The sequence below is a fragment of the Ammodytes marinus genome (genome assembly GCF_949987685.1).
Source record: "Ammodytes marinus genome assembly, chromosome: 14".
In the NCBI taxonomy this organism is placed as follows: domain Eukaryota; kingdom Metazoa; phylum Chordata; class Actinopteri; order Uranoscopiformes; family Ammodytidae; genus Ammodytes; species Ammodytes marinus.
Window position 1 is genome coordinate 4,017,408 of NC_137218.1, and position 23,919 is coordinate 4,041,326.

General features: G+C 40.9%; 3 protein-coding genes across 3 annotated transcripts in view; 1 reads left to right on the forward strand and 2 right to left on the reverse strand.

Moving 5' to 3' along the window:
• The window catches only part of LOC307260770 (adapter molecule crk-like), a 197,798-nt gene that overhangs the window by 131,211 nt on the left and 42,668 nt on the right, over nucleotides 1-23,919 (forward strand). The window lies entirely within an intron of this gene.
• The window catches only part of sc5d (sterol-C5-desaturase), a 51,598-nt gene that overhangs the window by 12,319 nt on the left and 15,360 nt on the right, over nucleotides 1-23,919 (reverse strand). The window lies entirely within an intron of this gene.
• Nucleotides 1,952-23,656, reverse strand: LOC307260768 (tubulin-specific chaperone cofactor E-like protein). The gene is made up of 9 exons (XM_080041077.1): nucleotides 23,626-23,656; nucleotides 18,473-18,615; nucleotides 15,440-15,579; nucleotides 12,742-12,923; nucleotides 10,862-11,118; nucleotides 10,343-10,469; nucleotides 9,554-9,670; nucleotides 3,298-4,347; nucleotides 1,952-3,096 (listed from the first exon to the last, which is right to left on the reverse strand). The coding sequence occupies exons 2-8, from the start codon at nucleotides 18,603-18,605 to the stop codon at nucleotides 3,993-3,995; spliced, it is 1,311 nt and encodes a 436-aa protein (XP_079897203.1). The 5' UTR covers nucleotides 18,606-18,615; nucleotides 23,626-23,656; the 3' UTR covers nucleotides 1,952-3,096; nucleotides 3,298-3,992.

Here is a 23,919-nt window from a genome sequence, read left to right on the forward strand (position 1 = left end):
AATGTAGAGATAAAGATTGGAGAAAAATCCAGACTGGTCTCTTAATTTTTTTCCGGGGCTGTATATAAGAGATTTTCACACACTGTCGGCAACACAACTTCACTTATAGTTGGTATAAACGTGTTCGAAATACATTATTATGGGATAAACTCTAAACTTCACCTAATGCACCGCCAAACATCACATTTTAAATTTTTTTTAATCACTAGAAATCATTTGGCACTACTTTTCCGGATTATAAATAACACATTTTCATCAAGAAATGCACTTGATATGGGGTCCAATACAAACTGTACACATGCAGAAACACCTATGTAGAGATGGCCAGAGCTAGTTGTGAGTATAATCACCACAGCAGTGTACTAACATTTCACCACTGTTTATGTATTGACCAGGACAAAAGTTACTTTGAAAAAATTCTTCACACTATTTTCTGTGAAGGCGCTTTATCTATTTATTCCCTACTTTTAAAATGTGCTACGAGGAACTTTAAAATATTTCTGAAAGAGTCTAATTTTTCCTCTGACGATCATAAATGACGTTTTTCTTGATGCCTTTGTCATGGGTATACGCTCACCCATTAACTACAGCTGGCGTATTAAAAAAAACTACCGCATTTGTCCAAAGGGGGTGCTAGAATGAACACAGACTTAAAGTTCTTCGGAGCACCTTTAAGATTAAGACCCCCCCGTCCTAACAGCAGTAGTGTCAGGTGTTTTAGGGCGGATGTAAGGGAGAGGCAGAGGTGAAGGGGTGGATGGGTGAATGGGTTGAGAGCCTGTTGCATGAACCCATTTTAACCCTATAAAATACAGCGGAAGTTTCAATGACACAGCAGTTGGTGTGTTGTTACCATGCAAACTGGGCCTCAACGTTTCTCAACTGCCTTCCACTCACACACACACACACACACACACACACACACACACACACACACACACACACACACACACACACACACACACACACACACACACACACACACACACACACACACTGAGAGAGACAGAGAGAGACAGAGACAGAGACAAAGAGAGAGAGAGGGGGAGAGAGAGAGAAAGAGACAGAGATAGAGAGAGAGAGAGACAGAGAGAGGGAGAAAGAGAGAAAGTAAGAGAGAGAGAGAGAGGGGGGGGAGAGAGAGACACAGAGAGAGAGAGAGAGAGAGAGAGAGAGAGCGACAGAGAGAGAAAGACAGAGAGAGAGAGAGACAGAAAGCTGCTCCATTCAGAAGTTACCCGCGGTAACCCGAGCAACAACACTCGTTCTTTTCTCCGAGTTCAACCCAGATCAGTCTCGTCTTTCTGCCAAGGCGTCTTGACTAAGCAGCAGCAGCCGAGTGCTCTATGACACACACACACACACACGCACTCTCTCTCTCTCTCTCTCTCACACACACACACACTCATTGCATACTCACACACACCCACTCTCTGCCTATCACACACACACACACACACACACACACACACACACACACACACACACACACACACACACACACACACACACACACACACACACACACACACACACACACACACACACACACACACACACACACACACACACACACACACACACACACACACACACACACACACACACAGTCATGTGTAATCTCAGTGACAGGAAGAAGACGGGGAAAGATTTGTGTTACTTGTTAGTCAGTGATTCTGGAGGACGCTTGTTGTCAAATTACTTTTAGTCAAAATCAGTGACTATCTCCTCATGATCCGCTACCTGTCTGTACTGTGTGTGCGATGAAAAAAAAAATCCAGTGTTAATATACAGCCTAGGCTCTGTAAACTAGTAGTTAAACAAACATAGCTAGCCTGTTTAAAGAGCCTAGGCTGTGAATTAATCACACACACACACACACACAGATAGCGGATCGTGAGGAAATATTCACCGATTTTGACAAAACCATTCTCCAGAATCTCTGACTCCACCTTCAATTAAAATATTATAACTTCTGCCTCTTCAGTCAAATTGAAATTCAATCATTTTCTGTATGATTGAGGTTCATTGTTTTGTCACTGTGTTGGCTTTCTAAGGAGCAGTTTGGTTCAAAATGATTTTCACCCAGACTGTATACAGCTCTGGAAAAAAATTAAGAGACCAGTCTGGATTGTTCTTCAATCTTCATCTCTACATTACTTAATGGAAATGCTCTTTAATGACAGTATTTTTTGGGGGGGAATTTGGTAGAAATGTTGTCAGTAGTTTGTAGAATAAAACCAAAATGTTCACTCTACTCAAACATATAGATAGTAAAAAAGAGACACTGAATATTTGGAGTGGTCTCTTTTCCGGAGCTGTATATATACACACCAGGCATATGAGGAAACTGTTCTCAATACACTTGCCTCAGAGTAATTTTTCTACAGGCAGAAAGTGTCAAACAATGTTTTTTAAAAACGCAAAAACAGTGAAACTACAGAACGTAGGCACAGGAGCTGGGATTTTCAAAATCTAGCTTCCGTTTCAACTTAAATTTACTTTTAAAATATAGTAAGTTAGTTAGCCAAATTCTACGGACGCGCCTAAACAGACATGGAATCATAACTTTTATTTCCTATTTTTTACTGGGAAAATGAGTCAATTCAAAACCAAGCTGGTCTCAACTTGTACGTGAATGAATGGAACCTGGATCCCTGTAAAGTTGAACAGTTTAAAACGTTGCTGAAGACTCACTTTTGTTGCATTGGCCTTTAACACAAGTTGAGACTTTGACACTCCTACGTATTCTTTTCATGTATCTTATATGTTATGTTGTATTGTATCTTGTGCAGCACTTTGGTCAACTGATGTTGTTTTTAAATGTGCTATAGAAATAATTTTGACTTTGACTTCATAACAGCATACACAGTCATCTCGAGATCACGAGTTTTATTAAATAGCTATTATTATATCACGAGAAAATAATATTTGAAGTAATGAGTGGAACACGCTTGGTTTCCTCGTGGTAACGACTTAATCTAATTGTACCGTTATCACAGGAAAACAGAGGAAAGAAAATGTATTATTCCTTGTCCGTTTAGGGCCGTCCTAAATGTCAACACTTTTCACTACTAAAATAAATACTTAAAACGTCTAATGCATGGGGGCGCCCTTAGCTCAGTTGGCAGGGCGTCCCCCCCATGGGCCTCGGCCAGCAGCGGACCCGGGTTCAATTCCAGCCCGCGGTCGTTCTCTGCATGTCACTCCCCTCTCTGTCCCATTTCAACTCTGTCTCTACACTATCAATAAAGCATAAAAAAATCCAAAAAAATATCTTAATAAAAAAAAAAAAACGTCTAATGCATGGTGCAGCAATGTCACCATCATGTCAAATCTACGTAGGGTAATTTTTCCTACTAAATATTTTGTATCTAATCAGAAAAACGCTCCACATATAAAATAGTTTTAGTCTTCAAAATCAATGTGAAGTTTTGTGCGTTGGTAGCCGTGTGTGTTCTTTCAGAAGTCTACTTGCTCCATATCTGGATTTGCATAATATTATTCATGAATGAGATGAAAACAGCGGTCTTAACTCAAGCAACTACATCGCTCAAGAGACAATCTATCTTTAAAATGTATAAATCTGGGGCGCTCCGGTGGCGTAGTGGATAGAGCGTGTACCATATTGGCTCCGGCCTTTGTTGCAGTGGTCGCGGGTTCAAAATCTGACCAGTGGACCTTAACTGCAGGTCATCCCCCCCCCTCTCTCTCTCTCTCTGTCTCCCCATTTCAACTCTGTACTGTCTAATAACGTTTGAAAATGCCAAAAAATAATCTTAAAAAAAAAAAAAATATATATATATAAATCTGAAGAGAGGACAGCGAAAAATCCTTTTACATTCAAGGCTGAATAACAACATCACCATGTTTTATCTTGATAAAAAGGGCTCAAGTCAAGCTTAGTATCCAGTGAGTCATCAGTCAATATCTCAAAACTCCTGTCCCATTTCATCCAAAACTTTTTTTTCTCTCCCTCCCTCTTCTCTTCTTCACTCCGAATGATTTGACGAAGAACTGCAGCGACTTTTCACCCTGGGCAAGACCTGTATTTCGTCCCCGTCCCGAATGCGGTAGGAGTGTAGCGCGCGGCTCCCACACCTCATCTCTTCGGGGCCGACCACATGGATCATTTCCCTGTTGATGTAGAAAAGCCGAATGCCTCCGTTTGGAAGCTGCAGTAAAGCCTTGAGGTGTTTCTTCAAGTCGCCGACGGTTTGCTCCAGACTCAAGCTGACCGCCTCCAACCGGTCTCCACAGCGCACATCCACCACGGTGCAGGGCGGGCTCAGGTCCACCTCGGCTAGCGGGGCCAGGGGGCCGTATTTAGCCACCAGGCTGTGATACCTGGGGGGGGGGAAATAAATACACATATTAGATAAAAAAATCAATGTGTAATTTGTGTGTTGATACTTATGGCAGCTATATGTTCAGAGGACTACTTATAGTGGAGCAGATAAGTGCTACAATCTTTCAATTTGTGATATAAGTGTGAAAATTGGCATGAGCAGTCTCCATGGCGACATGAGACAAGAAATGAAAAAAATATTAATTTTTTTTTGGGGGAAATGTAATTTGTTATTGTCAAGACCACACTGTAAAGATTTAAAAGTAAGAAAAACTTAAATTTTTTAGGGCATATGTATAAAAACAAAGTTAAAATGTTCAAACATTAACAGTTGTGCCAACTAATTCTATGTCACACAGATACCAACTTGCTTTTTTACAGAGCCTAGGGTCTGAAAAAAGACTGTATTAACAAACAAGTAGGAGACCGTGACGAGATATTCAATTCTTTTAACAAAAAGTTTTTCTAACTTTTTAAAAATGTTCCAGTGTACATAATAAAAAGTAATTGAGAAAAATCATGTTAAAGAGTAGCCGCACCCCTCCAGATATTTAAAAAATGCAACAGAGGAGTGTGAACGGTGGGCGTGGGGGGACTTCAAAGGCATTGATATGTGCATTTTCTCTTGCGAAGTCCTACCGAAATGTTTTGTGTCATATTTCAAAAACTTTCCTTAAATTTCTTACATTTACACTACATTAATTTTTCACGATCAAGTTGAAAATAAGCTAAAAAAAAGCTAAATGTAACATAGCATCTGTGTGTTGAGTTGGCAGAGAAAGCCAGAGTTCTCTTGCCCTGTGCTTGCCGTGAGAAAGCTCTCTCCACCTCGGGGGATCGAGATAAGGAACCCAGGAACGATTAAATAAAATACCTGGAGAAAACCAAAGGCCTGTGCTTTGAAAGCTACTGTAACAGCTGGACCAATCAAGGCATTTCCCCTCTCCCTCCCAAAAAAAACCCTGCAAAGCCACAAAGCCAAGCAGTGTGTGTGTGTGTGTGTGTGTGTGTGTCTCAGTGTGTGTGTGTGTGAGCCCCCTCTGGCCCTTTCTCGGAACTTTCTGGCTTAAAAATCTCTGGGTCCACCCTGGGAATTCTCCTCTAAGACTTCAGTCCAACAAAGTCCCATTCTGATAGAAGCCATTAGGTTTAAAAGAAGGTTCGTTTAAGGTATTTAGCATTGTTATAATGGGGTAATACCGCTGCAGGTGATAGCAAGTCGACATTACAGATGTCTTTTCTTGCACTCTTCTATAATGGACGGTAAAGTAGCAGTGATAAAAAAAAATATTCTGGAGCTAATACAGACACTCTACATTTACATGGGACAGCTAGATTGGATTAAGCCATATACCAATGTTGCCACTCGAACGGACTGCGTCACTTGTCTGAGTATACATGGCATTTCAGAGAATAGAATAAATGCCCGGAGAATGGCTGACTCCGCTATGCTAGGTGGCGCTGTGGCCCTTTCAACAAGTGGTTATAGAGCCACGTCCGGTTCCCTTCCGGCAACAACACCACTATTTATTACGTTGTCTCCTTCCACTTCCGGGTGAATTCCCCGCCACATGTCCAAGTGTCCCTGAGCAAGACACTGAACCCTAAATGTCTCCCGATAGTTAGCCTGCTGCTATCGGTGTATGAATGGCAACGTGGAAATGGGAACAGGTCTCCCTTGAAAAAGAGTCTCCAGTCTCAATGGGATTTACCTGTTTAAATACGTAAATAAAAAACAAAAAAACATAATGTACACTTAAATCATTACCATGCCTCTTTCCTTGCTACATACTCTTCCTGCCCAAGCCAAAACATTTCTTTCTTTAAAATATTCTTTATTCTATTTTCCCAATAACATAAACCTAAAACAGCTTTCCCAGATTATCCGTAACTGTCTTTTTTTGCAGATATTATTGAGTTATATAAATAATAATAATACATTTTATTTGTATTGCACTCTATATTACAGGGATGTCTTATATCAGTCTCTCTCAGTCTCAGTGCTATTTCTGGTTTGAACTGCTGATGGTTTACAGTTACTCAAAGGGAGGCTGTGTCAGACTGTGTTCACCTGAGAGTCTGTGACCCACCCTGCCCTGCTCTGATCCCAACAGAAAGGAGATCGGTGTGTGTGTGTGTGTGTGTGTGTGTGTGTGTGTGTGTGTGTTTGAGTGTGAGTGTGAGTGTGAGTGTGAGTGTGAGTGTGAGTGTGAGTGTGAGTGTGAGTGTGAGTGTGTGTGAGTGTGAGTGTGTGAGTGTGTGAGTGTGTGAGTATGAGTGTGTGTGTGTGTGTGTGTGTGTGTTTGTTTGTGTGTGTGTGTGTGTGAGTGTGAGTGTGTGTGTGTGTGTGTGTGTGTGTGTGTGTGTGTGAGCGTGTCCGACACCCGTATGACACCCACATGCAGTCACCGTTATCCCCCCAAAACCTCGGACTTAACACTGGGAATTTGGCTTCAAACCAAGACTGTGTTCGAAAAGCCCTACTAACGTCCTCCCTCCTACATACTCAACATGTATATACTACATACTGTCTGCTTAACCATCCATTGTGATTGAGAGGTTTGTCAGTTTACACTGAAGTATACAGAAGCAATAAAGAATAAAAAAAAACCTTCTGTGTCGTTTGAAAACACGCAATGCATTGTGGGGCAGTTGAGTATGAAAAGTAACCTATCGATCCATACACAAAATCTTCCCGGAAATAAGTACTCATCCGGGCATTTCTCGCCTACACAAACTCACATACACAACCACAGCATACTCAAATTGACGTCAAAATTATTTTATATTTAAATGCATATTCTATGCTTGATGTATTTTAATCTTGACGTATTTCTTGCCCCCCTGTAAAGCACTTCTTTGAATGGCCTTGAATGGCCTTGTGTGTCTGAATTGTGCTATATAAGTAAACTTGCCTTAAAGTTTGGGGTTGACACAAAAAAAAAAAAAATCTAACTGCAACCTCTTGTATCGCTTTTCTCAATCAGAGAATTCTCCGGCACAAAGAAGTCATTGAGCGAGAGAGAGAGACTGGAGCCATTGTCCTCCCAAAGGTTACTTTCCCCCAGTCACACGCTACACCTTCCCTCTCCAACATTCTGCCCAGGTTAAGTGCAACGCAATCGGGGGAAGATTTGACCACCGTCAGCCCCCTCAGATGGTGGGCTTTCAAAATATTATAACACACACGCTGTTAATGTGTTGAGGACAAAAGTCAGGGGGTTGCCGCTTTTGTTAGAACTGTACAGCTGTTCACAAAGGTACCAAGGTAGGTAAGTGTTTAAACCAAACATTTCAACCAATCAAAGTTCACATCACTTTTTTCGCTATAGTTCTTCTGATGCTGTGAAAGTTCCTACATGTCCAAGTGTCCCTGAGCAAGACACTGAACCCTAAATTGCTCCCGATAGTTATACTGCTGCTTATCGGGGGATAACGGTGACTGCATGTGGGTGTCATACGGGTGTCGGACACGCTCGCTCGCTCACACACACACACACACACACACACACACACACACACACACACACACACACACACACACACACACACACACACACACACACACACACACACACACACACACACACACACACACACACACACACACACACACACACACACACACACACACACACACACACACACACACACACACACACACACACACACACACACACACACACACACACACTCTGGAGTTGGAGCTAAAGAAGTTCCTAAAAACGTAACTCTAAGAACAATAAAATGAAGGTCCATAAAACTAAGTTCTTGGTCTGACAATGCCTTATGTGTGAGGTCATAGTTATTCAAATACTATTGTTAATATTATCATCATCATTTAAAGGGACACTGTGTAACATTTTAAGTAAGTTATTAGCTAGAATCAATATCCTCATTCATAAATATGTCCTCATTGGTGTAAAATCACCTCTGCCAATAATCTGAATTATCCTCCTGAGTGGAGAATTCCAAATATTAATATTACATTTTGTACATTGAGCAGGCAAGTGTTATGGAGGAATCCATGTTTTTGGAATGTCATCAGGTGCATTGTTTAGAATTTAGAATTATTCTTGTCCTTGAAGGCCACTGTAGCTTCTGTTATTATTCAAAAGGGTTGGGGTTACTCAGGGAGCGTTGCATTCTAGAACTTTCTAGAACTTTCTTGATGATGTCATATTACACAGTGTCCCTTTAAGCCATCCCTACCATAGTTACTTGACTGAACTTTGACCTAGTAACAGTTACTAGGTCACAGTTCATACCCAGTTCCTGGTCTGAAAATGGCCTTATATTTAAAGGGGCACTGTGTAATATGACATCATCAAGAAAGTTCTAGAATGCAACGCTCCCTGGGTAACCCCACCCCTTTTGAATAATAACAGAAGCTACAGTGGCCTTCAAGGACAAGAACAATTCTAAATTTTAAACAATGCACCTGATGACATTCCAAAAACATGGATGCCTCCATAAGACCTGCCCGCTCAATGTACAAAATGTAATGTTAATATTTGTAATTCTGCGCTCAGGAGGATAATTCAGATTATTGGCAGAGGTGATTTTACACCAATGAGGACATATTTATGAATGAGGATATTGATTTTAGCTAATAAATTACTTTAAAAGTTACACAGTGCCCCTTTAAGACCTTTCTGTTTCTCTTTTAACCTGTAACTTTTATTTTATTTAAATGTTTTTACAAATAAAGTCCTGTCTGGTTTACACAGTGAGTTAGACCCCCACCGCATATTTTTCCTTTGCTTATAATGTCTATTCTATGTATTTTAATCTTGATGTATTTCATGCCCCTGTAAAGCACTTTGAGTGGCCTTGTGTCTGAATTGTGCTATAGAAATAAACTAGCCTTGCCTTATGTGTGAGTGCATAAACCCTGCAGACTGTCCCTGCGTTCCAAATCACATACTCTTTCTTTTTACTACACTACATACTAAAGTACAGAAGAGTTTTAGGGCCACAGGAGAGAAAAAAAATCAGATAAGAAAGTTTTTTTTTTCCATTATGTCGAGAAATGTCAAGAATAAAGACGAATACTCCAGAATGCTATTGGAGTTAGAGGGGCATTTATGTATTTTCAGCATACTACAATTGACATGCATGTATTGGGACGTCCTAAATCTTTTTCTGGCATACTAAATAGTAGGGAAGTATGGGGATTGGAACGCAGACTGTTTGTGTAGTTACCTCTGAGGGAGTTCCATCTCTGGGTTTTCCTGGTAGTACCTGATGAGGAACCTCTCAGCATCCTCCCTCTCTCCGTCCGTCACTATTCCTCCGTTCAGTATCAGTATAGAGGGCAGCCTGCAGGCACAGTTTAGTTTAGTTTAGTTTATAGTATCGTTTATGATTAACTTTACAGATAAAGGAGCAGCTTTAGCCTATTTGGCTAATTTCCAGCTGTAGTCCCCGGCCAGTTGTCAGTAGGCAAACCTAAAATACATAAAATACAAAACACAAATAAAAATAAAAAACTGTAAAATAAAAATAAAACATTACATTACATTTATAATTACAGCAGGCCTAAGCAGAAGAGATATTCACTGATTTTGACAACAAGCATTCTCCAGAATCTGACTCCAGAATAGGTCAAAATAATACCTTGCATGTGTAGTGCAGTAGTGGATTGTGTGTGTGTGTGTGTGTGAGTGAGTGAGTGAGTGAGTGAGTGAGTGAGTGAGTGAGTGAGTGAGTGAGTGAGTGCGCGTGTGTGCGTGCGTGAGTGAGTGTGTGTGTGTGTGTGTGCGCGTGCGATTGTGAGTGAGTGAGTGTGAGAATGCGATGAGTCTGTGTGTGTGTGTGTGTGAGTGAGTGAGTGAGTTAGAGAGAGAGAGAATGCGATGAGTGAGTGAGTGAGTGAGTGAGCGTGTGTGTGCGTGCGTTAGTGCCTACGTGTGTGTGTGCGTGCGTGCGTGTGTGTGTGCGTGAGTGAATGAGTGAGTGTGTGTGTGTGTGTGTGTGTAGGTCCAGACTCACTGTGCTAGCAGCAGGTTGCGTCTGTCTTGTGTGGTGTACGGCTGCAGTAAAGGAATCCCCATCGCTTTGACTTCCTCCAGTTTAGGGAAGAAATTCAACCGCGCGATGTCTTCCCAATTACTGAGCCCTGGACAACACAACGTCACACAGGGTTAGGGTCACTGTGAGGATTTGTTTTAGACACACACACACACACACACACACACCCCCCCACACACACACATACCCAGATATTTATTTTATACTGTATATATTGTTTTTACCCTTCACCATTTGCATAAACATTTCCATACATACACATTGTTTTAGAAAATCTCTCCGTACAAAGGACGATGCGAAAATGTTTTTGAGGAGGCTGACGTAATCATGCCATGTGAGTGAGAGAGAGAGAGAGAGAGAGAGAGAGAGAGAGTGAGTGTGTGTGTGTGCTTGTGTGTCTCTCTGCTATGTGTGTGTGTCTACTCTGTCTGTCTGTCTGTCTGTCTGTCTGTCTGTCCGTCTGTATTTTTCTGTACAGACCTGAGTTGCTGAGGTTGATGCTGCGCAGGTTAGGAAACAGCTGCGGCAGAGTCTCCTGGGTGTCTCCCACAGAGTGCAGGTCGTTGTTGGCCAGGACCAGCGTGCTCAGGCTGGGGTACATCTGACCGAACTTACGCACGTCGGCCCACGCGCTCAGCTGGTTGTCTGTGATCTGCAGTAACCGTAGAGACGGGCACGACGACGGGGATTCTAACACGGTGTCGAAGCCGTTCAGACACAGAAACAACTCCTCCAGCCTGAGAGAGAGAGGGAGAGAAAGAGGGAGAGAAAGAGGGAGAGAAAGAGGGAGAGAAAGAGGGAGAGAAAGAAAGAGAGAAAGAAAGAGGGAGAGAAAGAGGGAGAGAAAGAAAGAGGGAGAGAAAGAGGGAGAGAAAGAGGGAGAGAGTTTTAGGGGTTAAATTTGCATCTGATGTATTCATTTATTTATTTATTTATTTTTTTAACCTTTATTTCTACAGGTAAATCCCATTGAGACCGAAGACTCTTTTTCAAGGGAGACCTGTTTTCCTTTCCCACGTTACCATTCACACACACATTCATACACCGATAGCAGGCTAACTATCGACATTCACACGAGGCAAGGTGGGTGAAGTGTCTTGCCCAAGGACACAACAACTATGACACAGGTGGCAGGGCGGGGATCGAACCTCCAACCCTTTGATCATCGGCCGACCCGCTCTACCAACTGAGCCACAGTTATTTTACCTTCATTTAGCCTGCAGGGGGCCGTAGAGAGAAAATACCTCCTTTTTTTTTTAACTTTTTTTTATAATAATTAAATAATAATAAATAATATAATATAATTTTTTTTTATTGAACTTTAATTTTTTTTCAAACAAACATCAGACCTTCAAACATTTATATATATAATATCAGGTGAAAGGGTGAAAAAAGAGGGAAATACTTTAAAGGGTTAACATTGGCATCCGATGTATTCATTTATTTATCTTAATTTTTTCAAGAACTGGTCAATTTTGAGATTTTTTGTTTTACTGGCTATTTTGCTTCCATAACATGTCTTCTTTCATACACTGGTATAAATCAAAGGCGCAGGTGTTTATTTGACTAAACCTTGTCTGTTTGCGTCTGTATATTTCTCCTATACAACCATCTTTAACGGACATTATCTCAACATTTAAAACAAAATACTGAACCACAAAACGTGTGTGTTGATGAGCACCAGCTGTCTGACTCTGGAGAAGACCTCTGTGTGTGTGTGTGTGTGTGTGTGTGTGTGTGTGTGTGTGTGTGTGTGTGTGTGTGTGTGTGTGTGTGTGTGTGTGTGTATCACTCAGGTGTGTGTGTGTGTGTGTGTGTATCACTCACTCACTCAGGTGTGTGTGTGTGTGTGTGTGTGTGTGTGTGTGTGTGTATCACTCAGGTGTGTGTGTGTGTGTGTGTGTATCACTCACTCACTCAGGTGTGTGTGTGTGTGTGTGTGTGTGTGTGTGTGTGTGTGTGTGTCTCACTCAGGTGTGTGTGTGTGTGTGTATCACTCACTCACTCAGGTGTGTGTGTGTGTGTGTGTGTGTGTGTGTGTGTGTGTCACTCACTCAGGTGTGTGTGTGTGTGTGTGTGTGTGTGTGTGTGTGTGTGTGTGTGTATCACTCACTCAGGTGTGTGTGTGTGTTTGTGTGTATTGACTCACTCAGGTGTGTGTTGTGTGTGTGAGTGTACATTTTGCACAGTTGTGATGTCAAAATGTAGGGTTAAGACAGTGAGACCATAAAACACTCTTTCTGCCTTTTCTCAGGCTAGGATGATCCGATTTCTAAAATGTTTGCACATGTATACTACACAGGATCTCAGAGTTCAATACACCTTCGTATTTCCACCGGTGAAGTAGGCCTTTAACTCACTCGGGTGTGTTTTGCGTGAGTGTGTGCACGGTGTCCCAGCTGACGTGTGTGTTGATGAGCACGAGCTGTCGGACGCGGGAGAAGACGTCGGCCATGCTCGGCTCCAGCTGCACGCCGCTCAGAGGGTTTCTGCTGAGGTTCAGGAAGTCCAACTGGGGGATGTTTGACACTATGGTGCAGATCTGGCAACATACAGATACAGATACAGAGAGAGAGAGAGAGAGAGAGAGAGAGAGAGAGAGAGAGAGAGAGAGAGAGAGAGAGAGAGAGAGAGAGAGAGAGAGAGAGAGAGAGAGAGAGAGAGAGAGAGAGAGAGAGAGAGAGAGAGAGAGAGAGAGAGAGAGAGAGAGAGAGAGAGAGAGAGAGAGAGAGAATTATTATTAAATAAACATTATAGACATTATAGAGGGTTTCTGCTCAGGTTCAGGAAGTCCAACTGGGGGATATTTGACACTATGGTGCAGATCTGGCAACACAGACAGACAGACAGGTAGGCAGGCAGACAGACAGACAGATAGATAGAAAGATAGACAGACAGACAGACAGGCAGGCAGACAGACACAAACACATTGAAACATCACAGTGTTCAATACAGCCTAGACTCTGTAAACGGGTATGTTGCTAGCTAATATGGTGGGTCTCCTTTGTTTAAATACCAGTTTACAGAGACTAGGCTGTGTACCAACACTATTTTTCTTTTCAGCGCGCACACACATACAGACAGGTAGAGACTCATGAGGAGATATTCACGGACATTTAACTTTTTATCTAATTTTTAATTAAATGTTTTCAGGTCAATAAACCGATTATTAATATTCTTGACTTTGCATCACTTGCTTTTAACTTCTCACCTTCTCATAATTCATTACGAGTACCATTTAACCAATGCAAATTCCTTGTACATGAACATACTTATGCGATAAACCCTAATTCGTTTTTATTATTTATAGTATTATTAGTATTTTTGTTAGGATTGTTTTTCTAGTTTTTGTTTTGCTGACTGTTATAGTATACGTGCAAAAAAAAGATAACCAACAGAGTAAATTAGAGTAAAATCAGGGTTCGACATAATGTATAGCCCGATGGCCCGGGGCCAGTAAAATCATATGCAGGGCAAGTTGATTGGCCAGTCACTGTCCCGCCCGGGCCAGTGACTGGCCAATCACAGTTCAGTATCTTTTTGTAGACTACATCATGGTTCATTGAAATGCGCGTTCAGAGTCGTAATGAAAGCAGTGTTTATTTAAGACTCAATATAATAAACCTAATATAAAATATATTTTTTAATGAAATGCCAGTGGACAACCGATGCGTGGGCGTTTTGACAGGCGGAGCAACAAGCGGTTGCACTCTCGCTCCGTTGGCAGAGCTGCCTACCGTCCGCCTGCGAGTCGACAAATCAATCGACTTACTCTGCCCCCTTTCTTTCTTCCCACAGCAGAGGTTGAGGTGCAGAAAATGATAACTGCGCTTTTCCTTTATCTGCCGCCGTAATGTTACAGTATTTGCATCCAAGCCCCAATGGTAATACAAATGAGAGGCGTTATTTAAACGCTGTGAATGCGTCTCCGGTGATTGTGTCGGTTGTAGACAGAAACTAACGGAGGGACTCCGCTCACTGTACAGTTCCTATAGTCGCGCAGTTTGGCACTGTGTTTTCAGGCTCGAGACATTCAATCAGATCGCGGAAGTCTTTCTCATTGAAATCGCTAACGGGGAGAACATCCCCGGTTATTATTTTAGCCACAAACCACAGTTCATCTGCGCGGCGGCTCACTCGCTGGCGGTGAAACGCTGCTGTGATCGGACGAAGGCATTGTGTGTTTCTAAGGTGATTTAACGTCATAGTCTTAGACGAGCGTTTAACTTATGCTGCATATTTTGCACTGCATTGTTTTTTATCAATAGTTTGAAAAAATGGTCCCACACCGGACTCTTAATGTGAAGCTGACACTTCATGGAGAAGTGACACTGCTGCAGCGCGCTCACGACCAGACGTGAACTCACATACACGGTGAAATCTCCCGTTAAAAAAACGGCATAACCCACTGATTTTCGGATTTCTATTCTATTTTTAAAGTCAACTTGAGCGCAAGTGGAAAACCGGTCATTCGGTCGACACATTCACATCCCTAATGCATATAGAGAAAGTAATAAAAACAGCCTACCACACAACAAAAAATGATCAGACCTTCATCTCTTATTTTTTTTTTATGTTTGAACATGACTTCTGCAGGTGAACTATTCATTAAACTGCCCAAATTCAAGAATAAAAACAACCATCAAACTACTGGACTTTAAAATACTGGCCGACCCCTTCAACATACTTTCAGTTGTAGGCTTCTAATTCAATATGTTTGCCTGGTTTGTATGAGCAATATCAACATTTCATATAATTAACTAAAAGAAAAATAACCAAATCTAAAGGGAATATCTATACTGATACAGTATAGATATTCCCTTTAGATCTGGTTATCTTTCTTTATTTTTCTAATACAGGTATTATAATTATTGACACTAAATTATGAAGAAAAAAAAAGTGTGTGCAGGGCCAGTGAAAATATACAAGGGGCCAGTAAAACTCGGATCCACTGGCCCGGCGGGCCAGTAGGAAAAAAAAGTTATGTTGAACCCTGTAAAATAAATAATAAAATAGATAAATAACCCTAATTCTAGTTCATACAGGTTGTCCACCCACCTCGGCCCAGTCGTTGAGCTGGTTGTGAGCCAGGTCCAGCTCCACCACGTGGGCACAGAACGCTGCGATGTCGCTGCGGGCTCCAGCTTTACTGATGCCACAGTAGTTCAGAACCAGGATGCTGGGCAGGAACAGGCGGTCTGCACACACACACACACACACACACACACACACACACACACACACACACACACACACACACACACACACACACACACACACACACACACACACACACACACACACACACACACACACACACACACACACACACACACACACACACACACACACACACACACACACACACACACACACACACACACACACACACACACACTTAGGTCAGCAAACATTCTTTTTAAAATAATCTTTCTATTGTGATATTACAGGTCCACACACTGTCAATAATAGTAGTTTCAGAGGAGGGGGGTTTGTTTACATTTGCAGAGCCCTCAGTTAGTTTACAATAACTAGTTTTAAATAATTCCATCATATATCAAAACTAAATTGTTTTGAGGAACCTGGAACCAAACATGAGACAAGAACAAAAACTGCATGGGCGAAACAGTAACTTTTCAGGAAGCTTTCTAACTTCAAACAGTGTTCCAGGGATCACATTTTCCCTGTGAGGAAAGTTTGTTTATTCAGTTCGGAGAATTGACCTTAGGAAATGATTACTTCTCTGACACACCCAAATTTACACAGTGCACCTTTAACCTAGCTTTAAGACAGTTTTTTAAGATAGTTTGCAGTGTAACAATTGCGACATACTGTACATTACTCATTGAACTATGGCCCTCTAGCTTATATATCCCTGTTATCTCTGGTTCTTATCTCTCTGCGGCTCAATTGATGTGAAGTAACTTCCACTGCAAAGGATTGTGGGTCGGCTAGCCATAAACCATGCTAGTTTGAACACTGCAAAAATGTGACCGGATATAGTTGGACTTCAAACTGCATTTGATTTGACATCATGTATATGGATATTCTGAAAGTTTTTCTAGGATACTTAATAGCGTCGGAGGGAGTATGGGGATTGGCACAGCCTATTGAATTTTTTTCTTTTTATTTAATACAGGGACAGTGCATATTATCAAACATTTCTGTCAATATGCCAGAATTAACCAGAAGGGTATTTTTCATCTGCAGTCCCTAGACCGATGGTAAAAGTCACCCTAAGAGAAAATAAAGTTACACATTTACATAACACAACATACCTATAGTAAAACGTACTATTAAAAAGTAAGTAAAGTAAAAAGTACTATTAAGCTAAAATATACAATAAAAACACAGCAGAGCAACAATCAGACAACTGCAGACAATGACATGAACAGGTTAATGGTAATGTAGACAGCTCTGATTATCAATGAGACATTTCTTTAACTGGAATTTAAAAGACCTATATGTGTTCAGATTTCTGATGGCTATGGGGGTGAGGTTCCACTCAGTAGGTGCACGAACAGAGAAAGAAGTATGGCCAAATACACTCGCCCTAAAAGGGATAATACAATCTCGCCTCGCTGAAGCTCTAGTTCTGCTGTGATCAGCTGTTCGGATGTTGACAAACTGATGGAGCGGAGGGGATGATAAACCGTGAATGATTTTATAGACAAGACATAGATTTGAATATTTGACCATGTTTTCCCAGTTGAGTAATCTGTGCTTTTGTAATATTGGACAATGATGAAATCTACAAGGTTTCTTGTCCAGGATTTTAACAGTTCGTTTGTAAAGTGATTGTATAGGTTTCAGGGATGTAACAGTAGCTTGTGACCAAATGGGTAAACAGTAAGTGATGTGAGAGAAAATCATAGAGTGCATGAACATTTTTGCTGCCTCTATAGACATTTGATGGCGAATGCGTCTAAAGGTCCTTAGGTTGAATTTGATTCGATTACAGACCCCTTCTTACATGTGATGTAAATGACAACTTTGAATCAATTAAAACTCCCAGATATTGATATTCGGACACGATCTGCAGCCTTTCCCCTGAAACCAAAACATTGGGCTCAACATTGACATGTCTGTGGGACTTGGTGAAGAGGTGGTCTCTGTCCCAGCACAAACTATTACACACTGTGGTACGCTTTGCTTGTGTTAAGAATATTATCAGACCCAACTGCAGGAAGCATTTTTTGGATTGTACTGTGCATTATCAATTGGATGGTACTGCCAAAATCATTTGTACAATCAATTTTTTTTTTAAGATATTTTTTGGGCATTTTTATGCTTTTTATTGATAGTGCAGAGAGACAGAGGTGAAATGGGGCAGAGAGGGGAGTGACATGCAGAGAACGACCACGGGCGGGAATCGAACCCGGGTCTGCTGCTGGGCCCGGCCCGGGAGGGGGACGCCTTACCAACTGAGCTAAAGGCGCCCCCCGAAAAAATTAATTTTGACAACAAACACTCTCAGGAATCACTGGCGTTCAGTAGGAGTCACTTTCATCTTCTTTGATTTTGACATAAAAACAATGTAGAGATCTATGTAAGACCTTCTAACTACACACTACACCCCTGTAAAGCACTTTGAACGGCCTTGTGTCTGAATTGTGCTGTAGAAATACACTTGCCTTGCCTAGCATGATCACTAAACTGGTGACATCATCCCTGCGTTCCGAATCGCATACTTTCTATTATATAGTATGAAGAAAAAAAAGATTTAGGATGTCCCGATTCTTGTGGCCAGATTTAGGATGGTTAGAAGTACCCGGATTTCCCACTTCATTCGGCCAAGATTGTTAGTGTTGAAAACTGCATCCTATTTGGGGCGATTCTGACCCACAATCCGGTGCGCACATGAAGTGACGTCACATCGACGAAGCCTCCGTATGAAAACAAACGGGGATGCGACGGATATAAAAGCAAGAGGCAAGATCAAGGCACAATGTTATGATGAAATAAGAGAGTAAAAGTATGTCCCAATAGTATGCCTACTGCATCCTAACTAGATAATTTTTATGGTCAGATGTAGTATGTAGAATAGAAAAAAGAAAGAATATGAGATTTGGAGCACAGGCGATCTCTGACCTTTGACGGGGGACCCTGGCGGGCTGGGTAGGACCACCACTCCCTGGCCGTAGGGGAAGTTCTCCGGACTGTATTTCTCACTCAGGACTTTGACGAAGGTTCTCTCCTCCTCTTCATCAGAAAAAAACTCCATGGTTCCAGCCCTGAGCCAACAGACAATGGAATACATATGTCATTTATATTAATTAGCAATTACCTCATCGATAGTAAATAATGGATTTAATTATGTCATTGTTATGTACAAGCAATTAGTTTCTTTTTTTCACAATACAGCCCCGGAAACAAATTAAGAGACCAGTCTGGATTTTTCTTAAATCTTCATCTCTACATTACTTAATGAAAATGCTCTTTAATGACAATATTTTTATGGTGAATTTGGTAGAAATGTTGTCTGTAGTTTATATTATAAAACTATTCATTATACTCAAACATCTGCCTATAAATAGTAAAACAAGAGACACTGAACATTTGGAGTGCTCTCTTAATTTTTTCCGGAGCTGTATGTCTATTTGTTGTTTTCTCACAAAACACACAAACAAACCTCTGCACAATCACAACAAGAACACAAAGCTAGGAACAACGTACTAGCGATTAGGTTATTGCTGATGATGATAATAATAATAATAATAATAATAATAATAATAATAATAATAATAATAATAATAAGTAAATGTTTATAAGTCATATGCTTATAAAAACTAACAACGAAAGTAGTGTTATATTTCGACAGACAAACAGAGGGAGCAGATGACACAGTCAGATGTTGGGTTTTTAACTTTGGTTTATTTTTAGCTCCGGATGTTTTGATTTGATTTACTTGAGGCAACACACATGGCCCTTGTTCCGTTTCTGTTCAGCATCGACCCATTTAACTGTTTAAAGCTACAGTGTGTAATAAAGGTGTATTTTGGCTTGAACTAGTGGTGCAAAATCTAGATTGTAATGCTCTGTGTCTACCCCGAGAAATTACAGAAAGCAACATAGCGGTGTGCCCCGCTCCTATGCAGAGATGAAATGCTCTTTCTTCGTTAATAATCCTTTTTTCAAGTGATTATATAGTAATGAAAACATAATCATGAATATTATATAATATATTCCAAGACATTTAAATGGATAAAAATTTAAATTAATAAAATAATACAATAAAAAAAGAGTAAAAAACAAGTGAACAAAGAGAACAGTTTAGTAACAACTCAAACCATTTCACTTGCTTTTTTTGCTCCTGATTTCACACATTTCTAATAATGGATAAGCACTCAAAGCACTTTTCAGGGTTCCAGGTTCCATTCATTCACACACAGTCATAACTTATGCAGAAGCGTGGCTGCCATTCAGCGCCTACGGCCCCTCCGACCACCACCTCAAACATACAGCAGTCATACACATTCACACAAGGCAAGGTGGGTGAAGTGTCTTGCCCAAGGACACAACAACCATGATGACACAAGTGGCAGGGCGGGGATCGAACCGGCAACCCTTCGATCATTGGCCGACCCGCTCTACCACCTGAGCCACAGTCAAGGCTGTGTTCAATGTCTTACTGTGAACATGTTGGATGAAAAACCCCTCTATAAATAACCATCAACACCACAGAATAACGTCCAGACACACAGATGAAACGTGAGAGGCAAAGTCGCACTGACAAGAGCAGGTGCACCGCCAACACACCAAACACCTGCTGCTACTGAAAGGCATTTTCTATAACCATTATCCCAGTGACAATTCAAACTGAAAACGCATCAGGATAATCAAATCGGTCTTATGAGCAACGATTTGTTGATTTGCAGCATTTATTTAAGTAGCTATGAGGAACTTTTAAATATTTCTGAAACAGTCTAATTTTTCCTCTGATGATCATAAATTACATGTAACAGCAAACGAAGACCATCAGGGCAGAGAATGCTATTTTTTATATGGTTTTTCTTCAAGGAATACTTCACCCATACGGAACCAGCATTCTATCATTATACATTTGCTATTATAATATAATGAATGAGGTTTTTCTTCCCTCAGTCTTCCCTTGGCCCAGCTGTCCTGTGAATCCTAACCCTAGATTTTCCCATGCGTGATGTCACACGTGGGAAACTCTAGGGTTAAACAGTGAGACCATAAAACACTCTTTCTGCCTTTTCTCAGGCTAGGATGAACCTATTTCTAAAATGTTTGCACATTTATACTACATAGGATCTCAGAGTTCAATACACCTTCATATTTCCACTGGTGAAGTAGCTCTTTAATAAGTGTTTCATTTATCAACAGACAGTACACAGAAATATGACGTAATTCATATAATAACTGTACAGCATTGACCTTGTACCCATGGTGGCACCGAAACCCTTCTCTAACCCCGATCAGCCCTATCAGTATCACACAGACGCTCTAATCATCTTAAACTCGGCCCAGGCTGAAGAGTTTTTTTGGAAAAACGTCTGAGTATTTCTGTCATAGATAGTTTCCTGTTTCATAGAATTGACTGATACACTCGTCTGATGTGGCAGAGACCAAAGGAAAAGGCCTGGTGTGTCTCCAGATCACAAGCCGTCGCTACTGCTGAGAGAAAATGGTGAGAACTACAACAAGCTCGGAGTGGGATCTAGTCAAGTCAAGTCAAGCTGTATGTATGCAGGCCAGGCATACATAAGGATCGAAATGGCGTTTGTCTCGAACCCACGGTCCAAAGGAGGGAAAAGAACGCATGACATTTACTTGTAAGGTATTTTAAGCTGCATTCTTATGATAAAAGATATTATACAGGCAGACTATCTTCAAACACAGGCATTGCTGCTGCTGCTGGATACACACACACACACACACACACACACACACACACCACACACACACACACACACACACACACACACACACACACACACACACACACACACACACACACACACACACACACACACACACACACACACACACACACACACACACACACACACACACACACACACACACACACACACACACACACACACACCTTAATGACGTTGCTATTTTTGATACCCCGGTATACGGTAATACCTCAATACCTCCCAACCCTATTGGCATCCAGAGAAAACTTGTTTGCAAGCCTGAAAAACTAGTTTAGTAACTAGTAACTCTAGTTTAGTGAAACGGTACATGTATTCTACTGTAGGCTATGCTTTATTGCTTACTGTCACTTTTAATGATGTCACTATGGTAAACTGCTGGACCTTAGTCACAAGTTTAGTTCCCTTGTGAGATGTATTGAATGACAATAAATTACACGCACGCACACACACACACACACACACACACACACACACACACACACACACACACACACACACACACACACACACACACACACACACACACACACACACACACACACACACACACACACACACACACACACACACACACACACACACACACACACACACACACACACACACACACACACACACACACACACACACACACACACGTTTTGTTCCATTCATGTGCTGACATGTTTTGAATGACAAATCAATGAACCTTGAATAACAAACTCAAATGTCTTTTAGGTATGTAAATAGGAGGAGAATGACAAAGGAAGACATGCCTTTTAGTCCATCCAGAAGTAGTGAAACGTGCATTATTGTATCCAGTATTTATTTATCTTTTGATAGTAATACCTTTTAGTATGCTTTTAATTTAGGGATTGAACAAGTTTTTACTTCTTCCCTTTTCAAATATGTTGTGGCATTTGTATAGAGTGCTTGGCGGCCTTATCAGTGCAGGAGTCACTAGGGCTGACTCCTGTTGATGCATTTTTATTATTGTATTGTTGTTGCATAATTTGAAATAAATCATTCAAAAATCATTCATCCACATTCCTATGTCTGGAGCACTGTTGTCACTTTTATGTCACTGTCTGTCGATGTTGTAAATGTTGTCTGCGTGTGTGTGTGTGTGTGTGTGTGTGTGTGTGTGTGTGTGTAAGCAGCCAAGTCTTTTTAACTGCAACACTGTTAGCCTCAGGTACAAATAGAGTTACCTTATTATAACCATAGATAGTATATACAATATTATAACATGGCCAGTAGCCAAGAGTCGCTGGAGATCCCCTCATCATCAATGCTCTTGGTAATCTTAGTAATGTTGAATCCTATGTTTGTATATCATTGTATCTTCTTCATTTCACTACGCATTGCCCTGTGCAATTGTGTATGTGACAAACTAACTAAAATTAACTTACTAACTATTTTAGCTAGTCCTACTTACCTCCCCGGGGAATACAGGTGGAAAAATAAACTTGTTAAAACCGGTTATATAACATCACTCCTTCCCATAAACAATGTTAATGATCCTTTTTGTGCATTGTCACTTTCCAAGTAAAGTTACATTACAGGCAAACGAACACAAGCCAGACTGCTTCGATATTTTCCATTATTTAAAACCAGTCCATAAAACAATACCTTTCTCTCGCCATTTTTTACACTTGTGGAATATTTCTCATAAAAAGTATTTGCTTGTCAATAATCGCCTTTTGCCTCTCTTCAATTCGGCTGACACAACAAACAGCCATTTATTTTTCTTATGTAATAAAATTCAGCTTTTCAAACTGCTCCCTACTGCCCTCCGCGGTGTAGTTCAGGTTGAGACAACGCCATACTGATTACAAGTTAGTTTTACAGCAAGTAGCAAAAAATCCTGACTCGATTCATCAATGCCGAATGGAATAGGGGACTATAACGATTCAGAAAATGTCAAGTAATTAAATATATCTGTTATATACACTTTCTAATCAGTCAAGACACATTGAACTAATATAATTTTCAAATGGGGTTCTGCGAGGCCGTGTTGCATAACGGCGCTCGTCCAAAAACACAAGATAAATACCAGCAATAATAAACTAAAAAAACTACTTTTTGACAGTATCGGTTGGTACGTTTATTCCTGTCAAAGTCATGCGAGGACTGTCACTCTCAGCAAGGCGTGCAACGAAAATGTTTGCAGCCCAAGGTTGTGCACCTATTTTTTACCTTTGCATCGGTGTAAAAAGGACCATGGTAATGCAATTTTCACTATTCGTCATATTTGTCATTAGTCCCCACGCGTTAACAGCGTATGTGGCTATTTATATTGTGTATGTTGTAAGCGATACGGTTCAAGTTGAGGCAGTATTTTGAGCCACTCACCACCGTCCCCGGAGCGGAACCCCGGCCGTCGTTCAAGTCAGTGCAGTGTTTGTTTTTGTTGTTCTTCGGTTGAGTTGGACACGCCTCCTAACCAGGAAGTGACGTAGTTTGAAGGTTTGAACGTGTTGTTTTTTTCCGTTCTGCTTTTCAAATGTGCACAAAAAAAAATCTGGATACTGCAACTTTATACGTCCATGTACTGCAAAAAAAAAAAAGAAAGAAAAAAAAGTGTGACTGAAATGTAGCAGGCCTAGAATTATAAATGCTTGCCTCATACATGTATTGGACAAATTT

Excerpts from the sequence above, each read along its gene's own strand:
- LOC307260768 (XM_080041077.1), bottom strand. The coding sequence starts at position 18,605 with ATGGAGTTTTTTTCTGATGAAGAGGAGGAGAGAACCTTCGTCAAAGTC. Across the intron at positions 12,924-15,439 it reads AGCTCAACGACTGGGCCGAG|ATCTGCACCATAGTGTCAAA; the intron begins GTGGGTGGACAA and ends GTATGTTGCCAG. Across the intron at positions 11,119-12,741 it reads CTCACGCAAAACACACCCGA|GCTGGAGGAGTTGTTTCTGT; the intron begins GTGAGTTAAAGG and ends TCTCTCTCTCAG.